Source organism: Schistocerca cancellata, chromosome 11, assembly GCF_023864275.1.
Source record: "Schistocerca cancellata isolate TAMUIC-IGC-003103 chromosome 11, iqSchCanc2.1, whole genome shotgun sequence".
Classification (NCBI taxonomy): domain Eukaryota; kingdom Metazoa; phylum Arthropoda; class Insecta; order Orthoptera; family Acrididae; genus Schistocerca; species Schistocerca cancellata.
The window spans coordinates 122070729-122095401 of record NC_064636.1 but is presented as its reverse complement, the minus strand read 5'-3'; the positions used below and the strand labels follow the sequence as shown (position 1 = coordinate 122095401).

General features: G+C 43.5%; 1 protein-coding gene across 3 annotated transcripts in view; it reads left to right on the top strand.

Moving 5' to 3' along the window:
- LOC126108790 (zinc finger protein 708-like) overlaps positions 1–16229 on the top strand; it is a 143316-nt gene extending 127087 nt beyond the window's left edge. For all 3 annotated transcript variants that reach the window (XM_049914143.1, XM_049914142.1, XM_049914144.1), the window contains one exon: positions 14328–16229. In XM_049914143.1, coding sequence (XP_049770100.1) covers positions 14328–15885 — 1558 coding nt within the window. In that variant the 3' untranslated portion in view covers positions 15886–16229. The remainder of the gene's footprint in view (positions 1–14327) is intronic.
- The last annotated feature ends 8444 nt before the right edge of the window (positions 16230–24673 follow it).

The following is a 24673-nucleotide window of genomic DNA, read 5'->3' as shown; positions in this document are numbered from 1 at the left end:
GCCAGACACTTGTTGTTTTGTATAGGCACTGCTGAGTGCGGCATTGTTTTCTGCCTGTCTACACATTCTGTATTTGAATACGCTTCAGTGTATGTATTAAAATTTGTATGGGTCATTTATTGGAACTATTAAAATAAATTATAGGTTAGTTGAACTTTGCACCACACATTAAATTTATTAAAATGCATAAAAAGTGTCCCTATAGCATTGCAAAACACGCATGGGCGCTACTGCTGATCTAAATTATGACTTAAATAGCACTTGTGGGCAATAATTATCAGAAAACAATGTTACTCCTACGTCCATATTCTCAAAAAACTTGTTTCTAAAATGGATCTCAAGTTTAGCCTAACTTTACAGTGGTCCTATACTGCTTTATTAACTATACTCTGAGGCGACAAAAGTCATCGGATAGCAATATGCACGTACAGAGATGGTAGTAGTATCATGTAAAGAAGGTATCAAAAGGCTGTGCATTGGTGGAGCTGTCATTTGCGCTCAGTTGATTCCATGACAGGAATTAACAGACTTCAAACATGAAATGGTAGTTAGAGCTTAACATATGAAACGTTACATTTCGAAAATCGTTAGGGGAAAACCACACATTGTATGTTGTATCACCATACAGCGAAACCTTCAGAGGTGATGGTCCAAATTACTGTACACGCCAGTACCTGTAGCACCCAGTAGCTTGTTCTCTTGCATTGATGCATGCCTGTATTCGTCGTGGCATACTATCCATAAGTTCATCAAGGCACTGTTGGTCCAGATTGTCCCACTCCTCAATGGCGATTTGGCGTAGATCCCTCAGAGTGATTGGTGGGTCACATTGTCCATAAACAGCCCTTTTCAGTCTATCTAAGACATGTTAGATAGGGTTCATGTCTGGAGAAGATGCTGGCCACTCTAGTCGAGTGATGTTATTATCCTGAAGGAGCTCATTTGCATGATGTGCACGATGGGGGCGCGAATTGTCGTCCATGAAGACGAATGCCTCGCCAGTATGCTGCCAATATGATTGCACTATCAGTCAGAGGATGTCATTCACATGTCGTACAGCTGTTTTGGCGCCTTCTGTGACCACCAGTGGCGTAAGTTGGACTCACATAATGCCACCCGAAAACAGCAAGGAACATCTACCTTGCTGCACTCGCTGGACAGTGTGTCTAAGGCGTTCAGCATGAGTTGGTTGCCTCTAAACATGTCTCCGACGATTGACTGGTTGAAGGCATATGCGTCACTCATCAGTGAAGATAACGTGATGCCGATCCTGAGCAGTCCATTCGGCATGTTGTTGGGTCCATCTGTACCACTCTGCATGGTGTTGTGGTTGCAAAGATGGACCTCGACATGTATGTCGGGAGTGAAGTTGCACATCATGTAGTCTATTGTGCACAGTTTGAGTCATAACACAATGTCTTGTGGCTGCACGAAAACATTATTGAACATGGTGACGTTGCTGTCCTGGTTCCTCCGAGCTATATTCTGTAAGGAGCGATCATCCACTGCAGTACTATCTGCCCCCAGTATCTGAATGGTCAGCGTGACGGATTCTCAGTCCTCTGGGCTCAGGTTCAATACCTGGCTGGGTTGGGTAATTTTCTCCGCCCAGGGACTGGGTGTTGTGCTGTCCTCATCACCCTCCTATCATCCTCATCGACTGCAGGTCGCCGAAGTGGCGTCAAATTGAAAGACCGGCACCTGGCGAATGGCCTGCCCTACGGGGGGCGCTAGCCATACGATTAAATAAGTACTGCAGTAGTAGCCCTTGGGCAGCCTGAGCAAGGCATGTCATTGACAGTTCCTGTATCTCCTCCATCCATGTCTGAACAACATCGCTTTGGTTCACTCTGAGATGTCTGGACACTTCCCTTATTGAGAGACCTTCCTAGTACAAAGTAGCAATGCAGAGACGATCGAACTGTGATATTGACCATCTAGGCATGGTTGAACTACAGACAACATGAGCCTTGTACCTCCTTCCTGGTGAAATGACTGGAACTGATCAGCTGTCAGACCCGTCCATCTAATAGGTGCTGCTCATGCATGGTTGTTTACATCTTTGCGTGTGTTTAGCTACATCTGTAGCCCTGTTTCTGTGATACAATATCCTCTGTCAACGTCTATCTTCAGGAGTTCTGGGAACCGGGATGATTCAAAACTTTTTTTCCTGTGTGTAGTTGCGTGTTGTTCTTACCTATTGGTAACAAACTTAGCAGCCCACCTCTGAACTCTTCGAAATCTTCCTTTAATCTGAGCTGGTGTGGATCGCAAATGCTCGAGCAGTAATCAAGTATGGATCATACTACTGTTCTGTGTGCCATTTCCTTTATTCATGAACTACACTTTCTCAAACTTCTCCGAGTAAACTGAAGTCTACCATTCATCTTTCTACTACTTACTGTGTCACACCATTTTGCAAAGTTATGGCTTGATATTTAATTGACATATTTGTCTCAGCACCATGTTATTAACACTGTACTCAAACTCCACATAATTGTTTTCTGTACTCTCTGCATTAACTTTCCTCTTTCTAAATTCAGAAAAAGCTGGGTTCTTCACACTGAACTCACATTAGGGAGGACGACATTTCAATCCCGTGCCCGGCCATCCTGATTTAGGTTTTCCATGATTTCCCTAAATCGCTCCAGGTAAATGTTGGAATGGTTCTTTTGAAAGAGCATGGCCCTTCCCCGTCCTTCCCTAATCCAATGAGACAAATGGCGTCACTGTCTGGTTTCCTCCTTCAAACAACCAAACCCGAACCTAACTCTTCTGATAAATTATCTCTACCAGGATAATGTACATGTAATTACTTAATTAATGTTGTAACTTCTCCAAGTCTATAAATCTGTTCTGTATTTCGTGACCTTTATTAACAGTCTGAGATGAGGCACCATGTCAAAGCTAAGGGTAAGGAATGTACCCATTGCTCTTTGTCCATGGTTCACAGGATAGTGTGCAAAAAAAGAGTAGACCCAAAGTAACATGTGATGCCTTCTAAATCCCAGCAGATTAGTGGACAGAGTTTCAGTCTCAAAGGAATTTGTTATATCTGGACCCAGAATTTGCTCTACAATTCTTCAGTAGACCAATGTTAGGGATATTGCTCCATGATTATGTAGACCCATTCTTTTTTATTTATTTGTGCATGAGGTACCTGCACTTTTTTCCAGTCGATTGGGACTTTTCACTGATGGGAAACTCTCAGTCAGTGAAAGCTAAGTGGGGGCCCAATACTGTAGAGTACTGTCTGTAAAACCGAATTTGTGTTCCATGTGGACTTGGTGACTTATTTGTTCTCAACCCTTGCAGTGACCTATCACACCAGGGATGTTTAGTTCTATGTCCTCCATATTATCGTCTGTGTCACAATCTAATGATGAGATGTTTGTATGATCCGCCTACATGAACGATTTCTTACAATGAAATTAAAACTTTAGCTTTCTTTTGCTATCTTCTGTTGCCACCTAGACTGGTCGACAAGTGACTGAATAAAAACCTTCATCTTCTTTGTGAGCGTATATATAACCAGAATTTTCTCAGTTTGTCGAAAAGATCTTTCACGAATGTGTGATGGTGGAAGTTGTTAGCTTTATGCATCGATTTTCTTATGTATGCTCAAATTTCTATTAACTCTTGCTAGACAATATTAGCACATTCTGTTTTGTGCTGAGAGTGTAAAAATCTCTACTTCCTCAGCAAATCCACTTACTTAATGCACATGCCTTTAGAGTGCTATTTTTCCATTGTTAACTGTTTTTCAGGGTAACCATCTGTCCAGTGTAACCATCTTTCCAGTTTCATCTCTTTTCCAGAGTAATCATTCTCCAGGATGACTGATCTTCAGTGTAACCAATTTAGGCACTATTGGTTGGCGCAACGAATTTCAGTTGACAAAGTGATGGCCATTACCCCACATGTGTATTTACCTGGACTTTATGAAATGAAATGTGACATGCTTAGAGAAGGTGTCATTGTTTATTCACTAACATTTTCAAATGTAATCAAGATGGCAATTAAGGAAGTTGAGAATTGTCTTCAGCTAGCCATTTGTTCCCACATACAAAAGCAATTTATCAGGGACTTCAGACTTATCGATAATATTCTATCACCAGAAGCTGCAGTGTCTATATACGGAGCATTTATCCCACAAATGTAACAAATTGCCCCAAAAATGTAACAATCTACCCTAAAATGTAACATGTTACCCTCGACACTGTGGTGAAACTGACCAATAGTGTGTGGGATAATGAGAACATTTGTTACAGTGTTCGGACAAACCCACTTCATATACACACTGTCACCTTCACACACTGTCACCTTCTGGGGATAGAATACTATCAATAAGTCTCATCTTCCTTACTAATGGCTTTTGCTTCTTATAACAGGTTGTGTCTTGGTAGAAGTTGTAACTTACTTGCTTGATGTCATGATTAGTTTGCTGATGTCTGTCCATGGATGTAGGCACAATTTCCAAGTATGTCATTTGACACTGAGTTGAGATAAATCCATGTGCTGGATAATCACAGTGACCATGTCAGCTGACCATCAATACATCATCCAATAGTATCTAAAGTCTTTACATTGGAAAGGAGTTACACTGGAAAATGATTAGTGACCTAGCATGGAATCACTGTACCATTTGTGTGAATTTGACAACAGAGAAACCCTTATTGTTTGCCTATACAAATGCATATTACTACTGCTCAGTATGCTGTTTCATCAAATTGTCTTGTAGTTTCCATAGTGTGACAGCAGAAGGTGACAGCTTCAAGATGAAATTAATACCCTAGCATGGGGTCACTAAGAAGTTTGATGGACAATGATAACAGTTTTAGAGACGAATTTTTGATGCAATTAGTTATAGGAATAACATTATTTACTTTGGTAAGAGCACAACTCCACCTTAAGCCTTAAGATATATCAGCAAGAGAACCTATGCATGTTTTGCAATGCACAGAAATTATTTTTATATATTTTTGTAATTCATAACAATAGTGGCAATAAACTAACCATGTGCATTTTAATAAATAAATTTGTATGGCATGAATGGCTGAGAGGCACAAAGGGCAGGTTCAGCGGCCAAATTCCTTCATGTCTATAGGCCGCTTTCCGTGGTGAACTACATGGTCTGTGTGTGGAAGTTTATCTGTTAAGTGGAGGAGACTCTAATGGGTGTGTGTAGGGTAGTGTCATGTTCGTGTTGTATGATACAGTGATGAGCAAAGTTAGAGATTGAGACCTGGTGCTACCACATAGACTATTCCTCTCAAATGCCATCAAGCAGGCTGCCAAACTTAACATCTGCATCTAAAAGACAGCTCACTATCAAAACTGTCAAATGCCCTCACTTCATAAGATAATGCTGAGAAGTTTGGCGTTTAATCCAAGACAGTGGTGCAAAGTCTCTTGATTCGGGACTTTACACCACCACCCTTCCTGTCCTCTGTGCCGTAAAATCAAAGGAATAATTGTCACTTGTACACAGTGTACTGGTACAATCATCCATACAAGTACTGGACATGCCTGATGGTGATTAACTTTGGTGGTCTGATAGGAAATGGTATATCCACCTCACCATAGCTGCTGGCAATTTTAGACCATTTAGATGTGATAATATTTAATTTGTGGGGTTGGTGTGCCTTGTAAAGTGTGGTACAAAGATTGAACTTTGATGAACAACAAGGGCTGGATAACTTATAAGTTTTATCAGAATGCCAATATGGAATCCATATGTATTTTTTAAATCTTGAGGACCAATTAAATTTCAACAGTAGTGCCACACACGTTTTATGCTTGAAATCTTACCTATTCTAAGAAACAATACAATTTTAATTTTATGAAAACTACGAATTTCCACCCACAATCAGGATCTGTACTACTTTCATATTATGATAGGCAACAACTTTGTGTGTGTGTGTTTGTGTGCGCGCGCGCATGTGCGTGTGTGTGTATGTGTGTGTGTGTGTGTGTGTGTGTGTGTGTGTGTGTGTGTGTGTAATATCTACACCCACAAAAATTTCAGATTGTATGGATACTTTTGAGCAGGCTCAAGACTGCTGCTCTGGTGATACATTATGGCTGGCTGCCTAACTTCAACGCACACTAAAATACTGTGCCATGACTGCCTAAAGGGGAGAGGCGGAGGGTGCAGATTTACGTTTTACAGTAGTGTCAAATGTCATTGATGAAGTTATTGCCCCAGACATGTGGGCAAGCCAAAGGACAGAGGCCAAGTTTGTCCCAGAGTTGCTGTAGCATTATTGCTTACCACCAATACTTTGTGTAACTACACAATTTCCTTTCTACTTCGAAATAATTATCCAATTCCTTGAAAAATACTTTCACATTAATGTTAGTAGTTTAATGTTAGTAGCTTAATATCAGTGCATATTGTGCTTATATAGTTTTGTGTGCGATTGACATCCTTACGCCCCAGAACATGACTTCATGTAATGGGCACCAGCTGCTGCTCTACAGTAATAACTTTGTGTGCCTGTTGATTCCGCCATCCTCTTTGTATGAGACAATTTCTAACTTTGTTAATTTCGGTTCAGAAAATTCTTGCTGTTCAGGTATGATGTGCACCATCTTCTCCAACTCCCTCCTGTGGGTCCAGGGATTAGAATAGGCCCGAGGTATTCCTGCCTGTCGTAAGAGGCGACTAAAAGGAGTCCATCCCCCTCACGGGGGTAGTTAGCACCTGCGTCCGGAGACGGACGGTTCCACGACCTATAATTGTGGTCTTTTTGGTTTTTCACTTCTCGTTTCGTCCTTCCTTTGGTTGGTTCCTTTCTTTGTTCTTCTCCACCTCACTGTCTTCCTTACTCTTTCCCTTGACTTCTTATCCTTGCCTTCTCATTGCCTTCTTCTCCTTGCCTTCTTCTCCTTGCCTTCTCATTGCCTTCTTCTCCTTGCCTTCTCTGGTCTCCGCCTCGGCGTTTGAGACAGTCTGTCCTCTTTCTCCCTCTCTCTCTTTTTTTTCCTCTTCTTCCTTCCTCCCTGTGCGTGCCTGAAGGCCGACCCACGCATTCGCACGCGTAGCCGGTGACGGGGTAACGCGTAATTCCCCACCCTGGGTAGACATGTAAGGCGCGCGCGTACCCCCTGGTAAAGGCCAGGCCCGGGGAGGGGTGATTGCCTGAGCTGATACCTTCTGACCATGCCGATTGGTCCCTCCGTCTGTTTCTCGGGAGGTGTGACCTGAGGTGTAAACATTCACCTAAGGCGGGAGTGCCCTCTGAGAGGGTCCCCACAAGGAAGGAGCGCGCCATCGGAGACGCTGGCAATCATGGGGGATTCCTCCGCAATGGATTTTACTCCATCTCTCTCGACTTCTGCCCAAAAACGGAAACGTGACCAGCCACCAGTGACAAAAGTACTACCGCCTGCCCCACAGTTCCTCGTCGTTTCTCGATCTGGGGACGGAAAGGATTTTTCCTCTGTCAACCCTTTCGTTATCCAGAAGGGCGTAGATGCCATAGCCGGATCTGTGAAATCTTGTACCAGGTTGCGTAACGGTACCTTATTACTAGAAACTGAGAGCGCCTTTCAGGCACAAAAACTGCTTCGGGCCACACTCCTGTACACGTTCCCTGTCCGGGTGGAGGCCCACCGAACTTTGAATTCGTCTCGTGGTGTAGTCTATACTGGCTCCCTCGACGGATTGACTGACGAGGAGATTCAATCTTTCCTCGCTGAGCAGGGCGTGACGGCTGTCCATAGCGTCATCAAAAAGGTCAACAATGACCTTGTACCGACCCGGACACTTTTCTTGACCTTTGATAGTGTTAAGCTGCCATCGCGCATCAAGGCGGGCTACGAGGTTATTTCTGTTCGCCCCTATGTCCCAACACCTACGCGCTGCTACCAGTGTCAGCGTTTCAATCACACTCGACAGTCTTGTTCCAATGCGGCTAAATGTGTCACTTGTGGCAGGGATGCCCATGAGGGTGACTGTCCACCTCCGTCTCCTCATTGTGTGAACTGTCAGGGTGACCATGCCGCATCCTCCCGCGACTGTCCTGTCTATAAGGAAGAACGCTGTATCCAAGAAATTCGGGTCAAAGAGAAAGTGTCCACCTCAGCTGCTCGCAAGCTATTGGCTAGTAGGAAGCCCACGCTGCTCCCAGCGGGGAAATACAGTACTGTCCTCGCCTCTCCTCGGACTACCCGGGAGGTGGCAACCCAGACATGCGATCTGACCTTCAGCACCATGGTCGTCCGTTCGGCCAGTGCTAAGATCGCGCGGTCGACGTCTCCTCTTCATCCCATCACCCCACAGACACCAGCCCCTTCATCAGCTTCTGCTAAGACGAAGACCCAGAAGTCCGATGCACGGGCCTTCAAGAAGGAACCATCCCGTGCAGACTTCCTACGTACCTCGACCTCCCAGTCTTCGACCGGTACTTCCACCAAACGTCCTTCCAAGAAGGCTCATAGGAAGCACAGTTCTCCTTCTCCGCCACGGCGCATTTCTTCTCCTGCGCCACCCAGCGGTTGCCGCCCCAGGCCGTCATCCGTTTCGCCTGGCCGCACCACTGGTAGCCGAACATCTGGCCGTTCACCGGTGGAGGAAGCTCCCCCTCCCGGCCATCCTCCCAAGATGGCCGATGAACCTATAGACCCAATGGACGATGTCTGTGCGCCTACTGATAGCGGCGGCAGTGCTCGCTCGAAGCCAGGCCCTCAGCGGCCTTCGAGGTGACCCCTTCTTTCATCTTCCTTTTCTTACGATGGCACTTATTCACTGGAATATTCGCAGCATTCGCTCCAACCGAGAGGACTTGACGTTGCTGCTCCGCTTGCACCATCCGCTCGTCGTAGCTCTCCAGGAAATGAAGCTACGCCCATGCGATCAAATTGCCTTGGCACACTACACCTCTGTGCGTTTTGACCTACCCCCTGTGGTAGGTATCCCAGCTCATGGAGGGGTTATGTTGCTGGTCCGGGATGATATTTACTACGATCCCATCACGTTGCACACCGGCCTGTAGGCAGTTGCCATCCGCATTACTCTCCCCACTTTTACGTTTTCCATTTGTACCGTTTACACTCCATCATCATCTGCCGTTACCAGGGCAGACATGATGCAACTTATTGCTCAGCTACCTGCACCATTTTTGTTAACTGGAGATTTCAATGCCCACCATCCCCTTTGGGGCTCTCCAGCATCCTGCCCGAGGGGCTCCTTGTTAGCAGACCTTTTCAACCAGCTCAATCTTGTCTGCCTCAATACTGGCGCCCCTACTTTTCTTTCGGACACATCTCACACCTATTCCGATTTAGACCTCTCTATATGTACTCCCCAACTTGCACGCCAGTTTGAGTGGTATGCCCTTTCTGATACATATTCGAGCGACCACTTCCCGTGTGTTATCCATCTCCTGCAGCATACGCCCTCTCCGTGCTCCTCTAGTTGGACCATCTCCAAGGCAGACTGGGGGCTCTTCTCTTCCAGGGCGACCTTTCAGGATCAAACCTTCACAAGCTGCGATCGTCAGGTCGCACACCTCACGGAAGTCATTCTCGCTGCTGCTGAATATTCCATCCCTCACCCTACTTCTTCTCTACGTCGCGTACCGGTCCCCTGGTGGACCACAGCATGTAGAGACGCTTTACGTGCTCGTCAATGTGCTTTACGCACCTTTAAACGCCACCCTACAGTGGCGAATTGTATCAATTATAAACGATTACGTGCTCAGTGTCGTCGTATTATTAAAGAAAGCAAGAAAGCCAGCTGGGCTGCTTTCACAAGCACCTTCAACACTTTTACTCCTTCTTCTGTTGTCTGGGGTAGCCTGCGCCGGCTATCTGGCACTAAGGTCCACTCACCAGTTTCTGGCTTGACGGTTGCAAATGACGTCCTTGTGGCCCCTGAGGATGTCTCCAATGCCTTCAGCCGCTTTTTCGCAGAGGTTTCGAGCTCCGCTCATTACCACCCTGCCTTCCTCCCCCGCAAACAGGCAGAGGAGGCTAGGCCACCTGACTTCCGCTCCTCGAATTGTGAAAGTTATAATGCCCCATTCACCATGTGGGAACTCGAAACCGCACTTGGCCGATCACGGTCCTCCGCTCCAGGGCCTGATTCTATTCATATTCAGATGCTGAAGAACCTTTTTCCTGCGGGTAAAGGTTTTCATCTTCGTACATACAATCGCATCTGGATTGAGGGACATGTTCCCGCATGCTGGCGCGAGTCTATTGTTGTCCCGATTCCTAAGCCGGGGAAGGACAAGCACTTGCCTTCCAGTTATCGACCTATCTCGCTTACCAGCTGTGTCTGTAAAGTGATGGAGCGAATGGTTAACTCTCGATTGGTTTGGCTGCTCGAGTCTCGAACTCTCGATTGGTTTGGCTGCTCGAGTCTCGACGCCTACTTACCAATGTACAATGTGGATTTCGTAGGCGCCGCTCTGCTGTTGACCATCTGGTTACCTTGTCGACTTTCATTATGAATAACTTCTTGCGGAAGCGCCCGACCGCGGCTGTGTTCTTTGATTTGGAAAAGGCTTACGACACCTGTTGGAGGGCGGGCATTCTCCGCACCATGTATACATGGGGCCTTCGTGGTCGCCTCCCTCTTTTTATTCGTTCCTTTTTAATGGATCGACAGTTCAGGGTACGTGTGGGTTCTGTCCTGTCAGACACCTTTTGCCAGGAGAATGGGGTGCCACAGGGCTCAGTTTTGAGCGTCGCTCTCTTCGCCATCGCGATCAATCCAATAATGGATTGCCTCCCAGCTGATGTATCAGGCTCCCTTTTCGTGGACGATTTTACCATCTATTGCAGCACGCAGTGTACACGTGTCCTGGAGCGCTGTCTTCAGCGTTCTCTTGACCGTCTTTACTCCTGGAGTGTCGCCAATGGCTTCTGTTTTTCTGCCAAGAAGACGGTCTGTATTAACTTCTGGCGCTACAAAGAGTTTCTCCCACCGTCCTTACGACTCGGTCCCGTTGCTCTCCCAATCACGGAGACAACCAAATTTTTAGGCCTTACATTTGACAGGAAACTTAGCTGGTCTCCACATGTGTCATATTTGGCCGCCCGTTGTACCCGTTCTTTAAATGTCCTCCGTGTTCTCAGTGGTATGTCGTGGGGAGCGGATCGAACCGTCCTACTTCGTCTATATCGGTCGATCGTCCGCTCCAAGCTGGATTATGGGAGCTTCGTATACTCCTCTGCACAGCCATCCATCTTACACTGCCTCAGCTCCATACAACATTGGGGTTTACGACTTGCGATCGGAGAATTTTATACTAGTCCCGTAGAGAGTCTTCATGCTGACGCTGGCAAATTGCCACTCACCTACCGGCGCGATATACTGCTTTGTCGGTATGCCTTTCGGCTACTGTCAATGCCCGACCATCCGTCTTATCGTTCCTTTTTTGACGACTCTCTCCACCATCAATACGGGTTGTATGTCTCTGCCCTGCTACCCCCTGGAGTTCGCTTTCGTCGCCTCCTTCAACACCTTAATTTTTCACTCCCTGCAACCTTTCGAGTGGGCCACACGCCACCTTGGCTCCAGGCTCAGGTCCGCGTTCACCTTGACCTCAGCTCACTCCCAAAAGAGGTTACCCCCGGTTCAGTCTACCACTCCCGTTTTGTGGAACTTCGTTCGAAGTTCATCAATATGACTTTCATTTATAGAGTTGGCTCTAAGACCAATGACGGGGTCGGGTGTTCTTTTTTTGTCGGGGCACAAAGTTTCAAATACCGGCTCCATGGCCATTGTTCGATCTTCACAGCTGAGCTCTTTGCCCTCTACCAGGCTGTTCTTTACATCTGCCGCCACCGACATTCTGCTTATGTCATCTGCTCCGATTCCCTGAGCGCCATCCAGAGCCTCAGTGATCTGTATCCGGTTCACCCTTTCGTGCACCGGATCCAACGCTCTCTTCGGCAGCTGGTGGACGTCGATTCTCCGGTTAGCTTTATGTGGGTCCCTGGCCATGCCGGTATCCCTGGGAACGAAGCTGCAGATGCCGCGGCCAAGGCTGCGGTTCTCCAGCCTCGGACAGCTTCTTGTTGTGTCCCTTCGTCAGATTTTAGCAGGGTTATTTGTCGGTGCATTTTATCGCTGTGGCATGCCGATTGGGCTGCCCTTACAGCCAACAAGCTTCGGGCCTTGAAACCTCTTCCTGTGGCTTGGACGTCCTCCTCACGCCCTTCTCGGTGGGAGGAGGTAGTTTTGGCCCGGTTAAGAATTGGACACTGCCGGTTCAGCCATCGCCATCTGCTGACGGCTGCGCCGGCGCCGTTCTGCCCATGTGGGCAATTGCTGATGGTCCGCCACATTTTAATGTCCTGTCCGGATTTTAACGCACTGCGTCTCGATCTTAACCTGCCATGTACTTTAGATGCCGTTTTAGCGGATGACCCACGAGCAGCTGCTCGTGTTCTTCGTTTTATCAATTTGACAAACCTCACTAAGGACATTTGATGGTGCTGTTTTTTAATCCTATGCCTGCCAGTCTGTCTTTTATCGTGTTTTCCCTTTTAGTTGTTGTTTTAAACTTGTGCCTCACGGTGCATGCTTAACGTCGTCAGGGCGCTAATGACCATTGAAGTTGTGCGCCATAAAACCACAAAAAAAAAAAGTTCTCCAACTATGTTCCCTGTACCTTTTGTTTGCACTTTGATCTTTTTATCTGTTTGCTATTTGCTTATTTTCCACCTACTCACTAGTTACTATAGCAGGGCATGACATCTGTTGGTACTCACCTTTAGTATACTGTAATGATTTCTCCTCATCATGATGAGGATGTTATCCAGCTATGTTATGTTAATGTATCAACAAATTAAACCAATGTTTTTTGTAGTATGTTTGTGTGTTAGTATATTATGACTAAGGTGGGAATATAATTTAGGGTAAACCTTTGTAAATAAATATTTTTGTTGTTATATAGGCAGGTGTACTGCATGTATACATCTTAAAAAAGTATGCAGAGATTACTACACTTCTCACTCAGTTTCAGCTACTGACTGGGTGTTGTAGAGTCAAGTCTCTAACCATTGGAGCCAGTGCAGTCAACCATGAGGTGATCATATGTGTGTGTGAACATGTGTTACAGAACCAAGAAACCCTGTCCACACCTTATTTCCATGGAGCGCTCTGCTTCTTTATCATTTCACCCCATGTTACCTCTGTGTGGTCATGGTCTCAATCACAGGCTTTGGGAGACAGAACCTTCTCAATTATCCATTGGCAGACTTTGATAATCCTAATGGCTCAGTGCATGAGATGGACCAGAATGGACATAAGCTGCTTCTTATAGGTTTGATAAATGATCTCATATCGGTGCTGCCTGAGTTGTATCATTGCAGTGGCAATATTTTGAATTTCCTGCAGGATTTGCACTAATTTGTTCAACTTGGTTATGGCATACTTCAGTCTTATTTTCAAACAAATTCAACTTATGAGATGTTTCCACGAGAATACTCACAAGCGTGTAATTGCCTGTTCCCTCCTGCAGTCATTGTTACAGACTCGAGAGTTATGTTAGATTCAAAAGACAACTTCTTCAATAGTTTACCACTCGTAAATGCAAGAAATCCTTCCTTCTGAATATCCCAATTCACCCTTTCTTGATTGTTATGACCAACAGAAACAAGGCACAACCAAAGCATCAATTTACAACACAAACAGAAATTCACACCTAGAACGTTGCAGACCGACAGTTACAAATTGTAGCATGTCAGTGACTGATAATCAAGTGTGGCTACTTATCTTCGTGTTGTAGAACATTTTTACATTCATGAAATTGCATGTATTCCACTCATGTACTTGATGCTATAAAGCTGTACATAATATGTTGTTGTGAGCTTGCTGACAGTAATAACTATGCAGCATACAAACTGAATTTATTCATTGAATGTCATGCAGCCATGTTCTGTTAGTGTGACTATATTTGTATCTTCCAGGAATCTTTATCTCTAAAGTGGATTCTCCGTTTTTAGTCAACGATTTTTTGACACGTAAAGAAATTTAAGGGGGATTAAGTAAATCGAATTTTTGCATAACCAATTCTTTTGAAGAACAAGTTTTAACTGAGAAAATTGATATTGGCTCCATAAATGATTGATCTATTATTATCACATCATCAGTGGAAATGCAGTTTTGTAGTATATAACCTTGCAAATAAGTGTGTAATGTCACTTGCAAAAGATGACTAAACTGAGACGTGGTGAATGAGTATGCATTTCATCTTGTACATACTATTAATTCTTTATACATTTTAATTAATAATTTTACTAGTAGTGAAATTGTTTTTCTGTATTCAATAAGTCAGGTATTAACTGCCATTCTGTTAATGCTTCAGGTTGATTAAAATCACTGGCAAACCAGATACAATTGCATTTGAAGAAACATACCTGCAAGGAGCAACTGGTGGTGAACTTGACATCACTCCAGAGAATTCAGCAGATTTCATAGGAAGTATAACGCCAAGACAAGTGTTTTTCTCTCATAAGGAAAGCACATTGTGCACTAGACATAATTACAACTCAGAGAAAAATGATTTCTCCTGTAGTTCATGCAAGCAGACATTTTCATCAAAATACTGTCTCATAATGCACGTTTTCATTCACATTGATGGTGTAAAACCACCTGAGCATATCTGCACATGTTGTGGTGAAGTATTTATCTCTCATGACAGTCTCAGGAATCATGCCGCTACACAGACAGTGAAACATCAAGAGAAATGTAGACCACACACCTGTGGGAAATTTTCTGCTGAGATTGCTCATCTCAAAGGACAGGCTGAGAGTGTATACAAAAGTTATTTTTGTGGGAAAGGCTTCAGTGGTTCTTCTATTCTCAAGAAGTGTCAGCTAACTGGTGAGTGGTCACACAAGTATGGGAAATCGTTTACTGTGGCTGATAGTGTCCAAAAGCAATCATTGATTCACCTTGGTGAAAAGCGACATAAATGTGATGTCTGTGGGAAATTCTTCACTTATTCTAGCAGGCTCAAGAATCATGCGCTCATTCATACTGGTGAAAAGTCACATAAATGTGATAGCTGTGGGAAATCCTTTAGTCATCGTAGTGGTCTCAAAAGTCATGAAATAATTCACACTGGTGAAAGTTCACATAAATGTTTTGTCTGTGGGAAATGCTTTACTTATTCTAGCATTCTCAAAAACCATGCACTCATTCATACTGGTCAGAGGTCACATAAATGTGATGTCTGTGGGAAATCTTTCACTCAAGGTCAAGGTCTCAAACGTCATATTATAATTCACACTAGTGCGAGGACACATAAATGTGACGTTTGTGGGAAATCCTTTATTCGTCGTCGTAAACTCAAAAATCACCTGATAATTCATACTGGTGAAAGTCCACATATGTGTGGTGTCTGTGGGAAATCGTTTACTACTTCTGATAGTCTTAAATACCATGCAACAATTCATAGTAGTGAAAGGTCACATAAATGTGGTGTCTGTGGGAAATGCTATGCTCATCCTGGTATGCTAAAACGTCATGCAATTCTTCATGCAGGTGAAAGGTCACATAAATGTGGTGTCTGTGGTAAATGCTTTGCTTATCCTAGTCAACTAAAATATCACGCAATAACTCACACTGGTGAGGGATCACATAAATGTCATATTTGTGGGAAATCCTTTATTTCTCCTAGTAAACTAAAATATCACGCAATAATTCACACTGGTGAGAGATCACATAAATGTCAGATTTGTGGGAAATCATTTACTTATCTCCGTAGTCTCAATGTTCACTCGATAATTCATACTGGTGAAAGGCCACATAAATGTGATATCTGTGGGAAATCCTTCACTGACTCTAGTAATCTCAAACGCCACACAACAATTCATACTGGTGTAAGATCACATAAAAGTGATGTCTGTGGGAAATCGTAAACTGAGTCTGGTAGTTTTAAGAAACGAATTAATTCACATTGGTTGTCATTGAGAAGTTGGAAAAATTTGTAGTAGCTCACACACTAGACAAAACAATTAGTCTGTTGTTTGCATGCTTGAATCGTCACAATAGTCAAAACATAATACATGTTGGAAAAGAGCTGTGGATCTGAGGTTATTAGCTGCAGTGACAACTTATTTAGCGAACATTAGGCAAATAGATCAATTGGTATGTTAGATATACTAAATAATTTTAGTGTTCATAGTAAAACCATTATTGAGGCTAGTATTTTGTTCAGAAATGATATTCTGCATGGTGGAAGGACGAGCAGAGATGAGACCATTGTGCAATATGTGTAGTTGTAGTTTTTCAGTAGCTATGGACTGGGATGTGGTGGAGAATATTTATGTAGATAAACGTATATCATATGTAGAAATGTAGGCTGCCATTTGAAAAGAGATCCTGTTTGAGTCACCAATAAGAGAACTGTGTAAATACTTTTTGCTGAAAGTAGGCATCTAGAGTATTGCATGTATGTATATTCAGTGTAGTCTGGTGGTTGTTAATTTCTACATTCGTTGTCAGTTTTATATAAGACATGAAACCAAGTTTTCCAGTCTTTCTAACTGCAGTTCTTTAACAGACTGTTTACAAGTAAAACAGTTTTGTGATTTGGGGAGTATCATGTATTCTTGAGCATTCGTTGAAACAATAAGAATAGCATTTGAAATTTGAGAAATGGGCTATATATAATGCAGATCCATATTTTCTGCATATATGGCAGACTATTCTGATTGGATACTTTATCAAATCGAGTTGTTGTCTACATATATTTATACAATTTAAATATGATACCAGTTTTCTGAGAAAGCACTGCATTTAGAACTATTGTTACACATATGTGTTATAGGCTAAAATTATTTCCATGTATTTCCAGTGTTTCTTTCATCATGTGGTTCTGATGTTTCTTCTATAATGTGTAATGTTTAACAATACATTCAGTGTCATGTGAGATCAAAACCATCATTAACTGATAGAGCTCCAACACTGTTGGACTTTTACTTTAATTAATTGCAATCCTGGTCTATTGCTGTGAGACTCATCACAATTAGCTATGTACAAAGTTAGTTTTATTAGGGATAATTTTTGATATTTTCAATAATTGTGATATATTTATGACTGCATATTGTGAGACCATTCTTATATTCAGAACAATAATTAGTTGTTTCATCCTTGTTAGTCAGCATCATTATTTGTGAATAGTATATAACCATTACATTTCAACCTAGTTTACTCAACATGAACAAACTTGGCTTGTGGCTTCCGGTAATTGTTTGTACGTACCATAGATGCTGTCTTCTCTTTGGATTTTCTTATACAATGTATTGATGCATTATATAAATGTGATAAACGCAATTCAGATAACCTTAAATATTCATTTCTGTAAAACATCAGAGTTTTTGTAATGACTGGTAATGCAATAATTGGTTCTTTTGACACTATTTGTACTGTGTATGATGTGACTACTGTTGCAGCAGAGAATGCAGTGTAGCATCTGCTCAGTGTCAGAACCTGCCTTGAGATTGCTACACTAAGGCTAGCTATGTAAGATAGTGGCCTTAACTATAATTAATTTTCGGAAAGAAAAAATCTTAGTGGTCATGCCCACTGATCCTGACGAATCAAAACTGTGTATGTAAAATTTTTGCTTAATCATAGAGTTACTAGGTGGCCCCCGAAGTCTTGAAAGTAGAAACTAGAATATACATCAGCTACTTGCATTGAAAAGTTCCTTTTTGTCCTAAAATAAATAAATGACAAGGCAACAGTGGCGCTTGTTATAAAACATTCCGAATAAAACATAACAAAATATATCTTCAAAACATTCCAGAAAAGGGTGATTTTGTTAAAAATTCACTCAGCATGTATAAGATAAAGTAGACTTAGACTACCCATCTTGTGAATATATGGCCTGATTGGTTAATACCATACTACTCTGTGATAAAATGCTGATTCATTTATTATACATGTATTACTTTTCCAAAGATTTAGCAAGTGGGCACTGGCTACAATGCTTTGTGGTCTTTCAAAATTTTTAACACATCTTTTCTGCTTGTAGCATATTTGGAGTCACAATTATAAGGCACATAGTGTATTGTTAATATTCAGTCAATTACCAGAACAACTCTTCAACAAAAAGCCATCTTCAAGTGCTCACAAACAAGACTGAACACTCATAGAGAGCCACTCTGTTGGCAGCTCTTCATTCTTCGTTTCTTCAGTTGCTTATCAGACGTCCAAAGTGCATGCATTGCTAAATTATTGTTTTGTCCAATCTTTTGTAGTCCACAATGGGTGATAGACGAGAAATTGTCATAATTATATATCAGAAACTCTGCTGTGATACAATTGGATTCTGAGATAGGTGGCAAAACTGATATTTTAATGAAAGGATAGGAAAGTGTACTGTTGGAAACTTGAAAAAAATAGAGCAGAAATTGAAAATATTGTGCTTCCTGGGGTAGTGGACGTGGAATAAAGGTAAGGAAGACTATGCTGATGTTAGCATAAAGTAGATGAGAATGATTTATTTTTGTGGCCTGAACATTTCAGAGGAAAACGTTTGCCCATTACCGGGCTTATATTGCACCAAGAAACATTACAATTTCAGCAGCATATAGGAGGAGAAGATTCAGGTATAACTACCAGTGATGTAAGGCTGAGCCAGCGTAAGAAATGGTTTGGTATTCGCCAGATTACCATTAGTGGAGGCGCTTTATCCACTAACTATTTTCATGAGGAGGGAATATCTGGCTACAAATTGTACAGTTGTGATGAGTGGTGTAGATTATAAGATGCTCCCTACAGAAACAAGGAAGCAACAGCATCTGGGTGTAAGAAAAGTAAGAAATATTAGTTTGCAGTTATGCAACTGACACTCTCAAATTTAGGCTACATTAACACAAAAATCACAGAAATGTAGAGATTTCCGAAACCTGAAAAGTCAAGTATGAATGCAATCATCAAAAGAGAGCATAGATGAATTAAGAATTCTTTAAAATTGCTAAATGCATTGGTATCTGGAAGACAAAAATGTGCTTTCCCATTCTGCCTTTGGTGAATTCAGTAATGGTGATATCAATTCCTTTTTTTTTTCCACCTAATGTGACTACTCTTTGTTAGTCAGTGGACCAGGCTGTCCTTCAGATCCTGTAGAAGTAGTATCACTTCTGTCTTCTCAATTTGTTGATATAAGCAAGTGATAATAATGAAGATTGTGGCACCATTCTGAAGAGGACTGACTTGCTAGATGTGATAAAGTGGTTGGCTGGAGCATAGAAAGATATTCTGCACATAACATTGTAAAGTTTTGGAAAATTCTTTTAGAACATCTTAATTTTGAATCCCTGTCTGAAATTGCAGTCAAAGGTGGAGACGATGATATTGCATTGCTAAAAAATGGGAGATGTCTGTGCAGAGGAAGTTACAGAACAGATGGCAAATTTCGAAGCTGATGAACAAAGTACCACTATTCTGTGGAAATGATGATGCATGGGAAATAACTCAAGAGGAGGAGGCAAACCTAGATGATAGGAGAAATCTCATCCCACAATCAGGAGGATTCAAGAAGACCGAGACAGCAGTGCAGTACATTAAGTGAGCAAGAGGAAGGAGCGCCAGCTGATGTCATGTAAAACAGCTACTTGTTATGACTAGTCATCTTGCATTGAAAGTGTAGCTTGCCATGGAACCAGGAGGAGAGCTGATATTTATTCTCATGCTGGCACAGCTGATGCTGGCTACGGTGCTAAGTGAGCCATGTACTTTCCTAATGCTGTGTGCAATACATTACACATACTCTGTATGAATCTGAAAAAGTATTGTTAAATATTAAGCGATCTTTTTCATACTTGGTATACCAAATTCTATGGTAACACAACCAAAGTGTTAAAATTTCAAATCAATAACTTACTGTTTAAATTTCAAATCAATAACTTACTATGGATAAGACAACCATACAGAAAAATTTCAAATCAATAGCTTCAATACTTTCAGAGATATAAATTTTTACCTAAAATACATAATAACCATACTGGTTTTGTGAAACTGAGTTAGGGTCTGTAATGTATTCACCTAGAGAACCAACAGGAAAGACTCATATAATGTAATTTTCTGGAATTTTCTTTAGTTCCATTACCACAGATTTCTGGTGTAGTTAAAAGTACTTTGGAAAATTGTTATTACGTCGTGTTTTCGTTGTGTGAATGTTTTAGAGAGACAGAGCATGACTGGAGGACGTACGTAAACTTAGAATGTGCTACTTTATTAAAACTGTAAATGTATTCATAAGAAGGTTGTTGTGCAATAGGGAAATTTGTGATGTATGTCCTAATGAGCTTGAATTTCTTAAAGGCAGGTAGAAGGGGAGTTGAGTATTAAATTAGTACTTTATTTTGTGGAAGGGAATTGTTTTTGGTTTTCATTAAATGTTGTTTAGTTTCGGAATTATGAGAGTTCTAGTCTAAATTACTTGTGGTAATCCGATTGCCTAACGTTAGAAATACCACAAGTATGGAAGTGCTCAAGATGATCTGATTGGCTGATTAATGTACAATCCAATAGGAATTCAGCATTTCCTGCATGTTTGAGTAGGGCTTTGTGCCTCAGCGCTATGAATTGAGAGAGTTTTTGAGGAGCCATCTTCTGGCAAACACTTATGTTAACCTGTGCTGATTCAATTTGTTCCTGTTGTGGTTGGCAGGAGAGACAACACCGTGTTACTAGAGGAGGCCGAAAGGCATGCGTTTTAGCTCATGCAGGCTGGCGTGAGATCTGGAACAGGACAAGGCATTTAGAATTTAGAAAAACGGACGTAGCTGGTGGAATACTTAACTTTAATCCATTAATGATGAACGTCGCTCTTGACGGTACATGATTCACAATATCAATAGTAACTGAATATGTCGCCTTGCTAGGTCGTAGCACGGTACATGATTCACAATATCAATAGTAACTGAATATGTCGCCTTGCTAGGTCGTAGCAAATGACGTAGCTGAAGGCTATGCTAAACTATCGTCTCGGCAAGAGAGAGCGTATTTTGTCAGTGAACCATCGCTAGCAAAGTCGGTTGTACAACTGGGGTGAGTGCTACGAAGTCTCTCTAGACCTGTCGTGTGGCGGCACTCAGTCTGCAATCACTGATAGTGGCGACACGCGGGTCCGACGTATACTAACGAACCACAGCCGATTTAAAGGCTACCACCTAGCAAGTGTGGTGTCTGGCGGTGACACCACATTCCTCCCCGGCAAATCGGCATACAGTTGAGGCATAAGGTTTCCGCCCTCCGTGGGGAGGAGCCCTTGTTGACGTATGCGACAAGGTGGGGAGCCTAACAACAGGCGAGGCTGTGCCACCCGCACCCTGCCATTCGGACTGCAGAGAGCTAGGAAACTCCTGAAAACCTGCTCCAGGGTGCACGCCAACATGCGGTGTATGCGCCCGCAGAGAGACAGGAGGGACCATAGGTTTGACCTCCATCGGGCTGGGGCACCCTACGGGCGAAGACGACATATGGTCCAGAGCAGCCAAGAGTTCCATGTCGGAGGACAACTGGTCACAGGAAGCAATCGGCGGCGCGTGACCCAGGGAGGCGCCCGGCGGTTGCAGCGACGCGTCCACTGCAGGCGTCGCTGGCGGGAGAACAGGCGGCGGCGGCGGTGCGTCGCCATGGGACAAAATGGGAGGCAGCGTCGGTAACACCTGTGGGGCTGAAGCGAGCCAGTAGATGGGTCCCCAGGGCGCTGACCAGACGGCACCGTCGCTGAAAGCAGACGGCGAGCGGCAGATCCCGTGCGACGACAGAGGCACAGCTGGTTGAGATGCCGGCGCACGTCACCAGAGGCCCCCATAACCAGATACATGGCGCGTCCGAGGCAACGAAGAATGCGCCCTTCGAGCCAACGCCGTGAACCTCGGTAGTGGCGGTAGTAGACAAGGTCGCCTGGGGCAAAAGCAGGTGTCTGCCGCTGCACAGGAACCTGATGCGGCGAATGTAGCAAAGACATCAAGGTTCGATGAGGGCGACTGTGGAGCAACTCAGCCAGTGAGCGACCATCTCAGGGCTGAGAGTGAGACGAGGACAAAGAGAGCAATAACGCGTCCTCCCGAGAATGCGACTCTTTTAACTTCAACATCTGTGACTTGAAAGTCCTGACCAATCGTTCAGCGGCACCGTTTGACTGTGGCGAAAACGGCGCGGACGTCAGATGTTGACTACCATTGGCCTTGCAGAATGACTGAAATTCTGCAGACATGAATTGTGGGCTATTGTCGGAAACAATAGTCTGTGGAAACCTTCAATGCAAAAGATAGCAGATAACGCTTGGATGGCGCAGATGACGTCGTGGAAGACATCCGGAAACAGTAGTCTGTGGAAACCTTCAATGCAAAAGATAGCAGATAACGCTTGGATGGTGGCAGATGACGTCATGGAAGACATCCGGACAACAAAAGGAAAATTACTGAATGAATCTACCACAACCAACCATCGAGCATTCCAGAAAGGACCAGAAAAATCGATGTGTAAGCGTTGCCAAGGGGAAGTGGCTTTTGGCCATGCAAAGAATTTCTGTAGTGGTGCCGATTGTTGTTCGGCACACACCATGCAAGAAGAGCACATATTCGCAATTGCGGCATCGATTCTGAACCAAGTACAGTGCTGAGAGCAAGTTGTTTCGTTCTCACTATACCCCAATGTCCTTGGTGGAGAAGCTGTAAGACAGAGGACTGTAACGAACGTGAGACCACGACCCTGGACTGATCATTATCAGAACGCAACAACAAAACACCACGTCGAACAAAAAGTCTCTCCTTGTGAGCAAAAAATCGGCAAACCAACGGGTCCCCGATCCGTGACTTTGACAAGTGCCATTGCGTAGCAACAAACCGCAGAACGGTAGCAAGGACAGGGTCGGCAGCTGTGGCTGTAGCTACACGACGAAAATCAATCGGAAACGATTCGACCACATCATCGGTTTCCGTATCAATGAACATGCAAGCAAGTTCAGAGGAATCGAATGCCCTATCCTCAGCAACAGGCAAGCGGGACAATGCATCGGCGTTTCCATGCTTAGCAGTGGACTGATACAAGATACCGTAGCGGTACTGCGAGAGGAAAATAGACCGGCGAATGAATTTCTGCACTGTACGTGGAGGTACAGGCTTGGTCGGATGAAAAAGCGATGTCAAAGGTTTGTGGTCTATGATTATGGTAAAGTGACGACCATACAAGAAATCATGAAACTTTGTAACACCAAATACGAGAGCCAATGCTTCTTTCTCGATCTGTGAACAATTTCTTTGTGCAGACGAGAACAATTTGGACGCAAAGGCAATAGGGCGATCGTGCGATCCATCTTTGTGCACGAGCACAGCACCGATCCCGAAATCCGATGCATCCACCATCAACAAAAGGGGCTTCTGGGGATCGAATGGCGTAAGGCAAGTATTGGAAAGCAACGCCGATTTCAACTGGCAAAAGGCGCGTTCGCATTCCGTCATCCAGATGAATGCAACACCTTTATGGCGTAAGCGATGAAGCGGAGCTGAAATGAAAGAGGCATTTGGCACATATCTGTTATAGTAATTTATTTTTCCCAGCACACTCTGTAGCTGCTTCAAATTCTGCGGTGAAGGCATGTCTTGTATAGCACGAAGGTGCGTGGGACTGGGATGTATGCCTTGGGCATTGAGTACATGTCCCAGGTATGGCAAATCACGAGCAGAAAACACACATTTGTCCTTCCGCAAGCGAAGACCATTTTGTCGCAAGACCTGAAATAATGTTCTCAGATTGGCCAAATGTTCTTCTTCCGTCTTTCCGGATATCACAATATCGTCCAGATAATTTGCTGCAGTAGGGACCGATGCACAAACAGTTTGTAGATATTGCTGAAACAATGCAGGAGCAGATGAACACCTGAATGGCAGTCATTTGAATCGATACAAACCAAGATGCGTGTTAACCACCAAAACGCACTTTGATTTTTCGTCCACTGGTATTTGCAAGTACGCATCTGCTAGGTCCAACTTCGAAAAATATTTACCTGAAACAGTTTGTCAAAAAGATCTTCCGGGCAGTGTAAAGGAAAAGTTGCACTCACTAGTTGTGGATTCACTGTTGCCTTGAAGTCCACACAAAGTCTCAATTTTCCGGAAGGTTTTGGCAATATTACTAAGGGTGATGCCCAGAGAGAAGCCTGCACACGTTCAATTACACCTTGTGATTCCAAATCGTGTAATGTTTTTGTGACCTCATCACGCAATGCGTGGGGAACATTGCGTGCTCTGAAACATTTCGGTTGCACGTTTACTTTCAGTTCCAAATGTGCTTTATAGTTCTTAGCGCAACCGAGTCCCGGTGCAAAAATATCTGCAAATTCTTCACATAGACGAGAAACACTGTCTGAAGGCACAGTCTGGTTCACTGATAGGACCTGTTTCACTATAGACAAGTTAAACAACTGAAATAAATCGAAACCAAACAAGTTCACTGCAGAAGAAGAACGAAGGACATAAAATGACACAAGTTTTGAAACTTCCTGGCAGATTAAAACTGTGTGCCCGACCGAGACTCGAACTCGGGACCTTTGCCTTTCGCGGGCAAGTGCTCTACCAACTGAGCTACCGAAGCACGACTCACGCCCGGTACTCACAGCTTTACTTCTGCCAGTACCTCGTCTCCTACCTTCCAAACTTTACAGAAGCAGGAGAGCTTCTGTAAAGT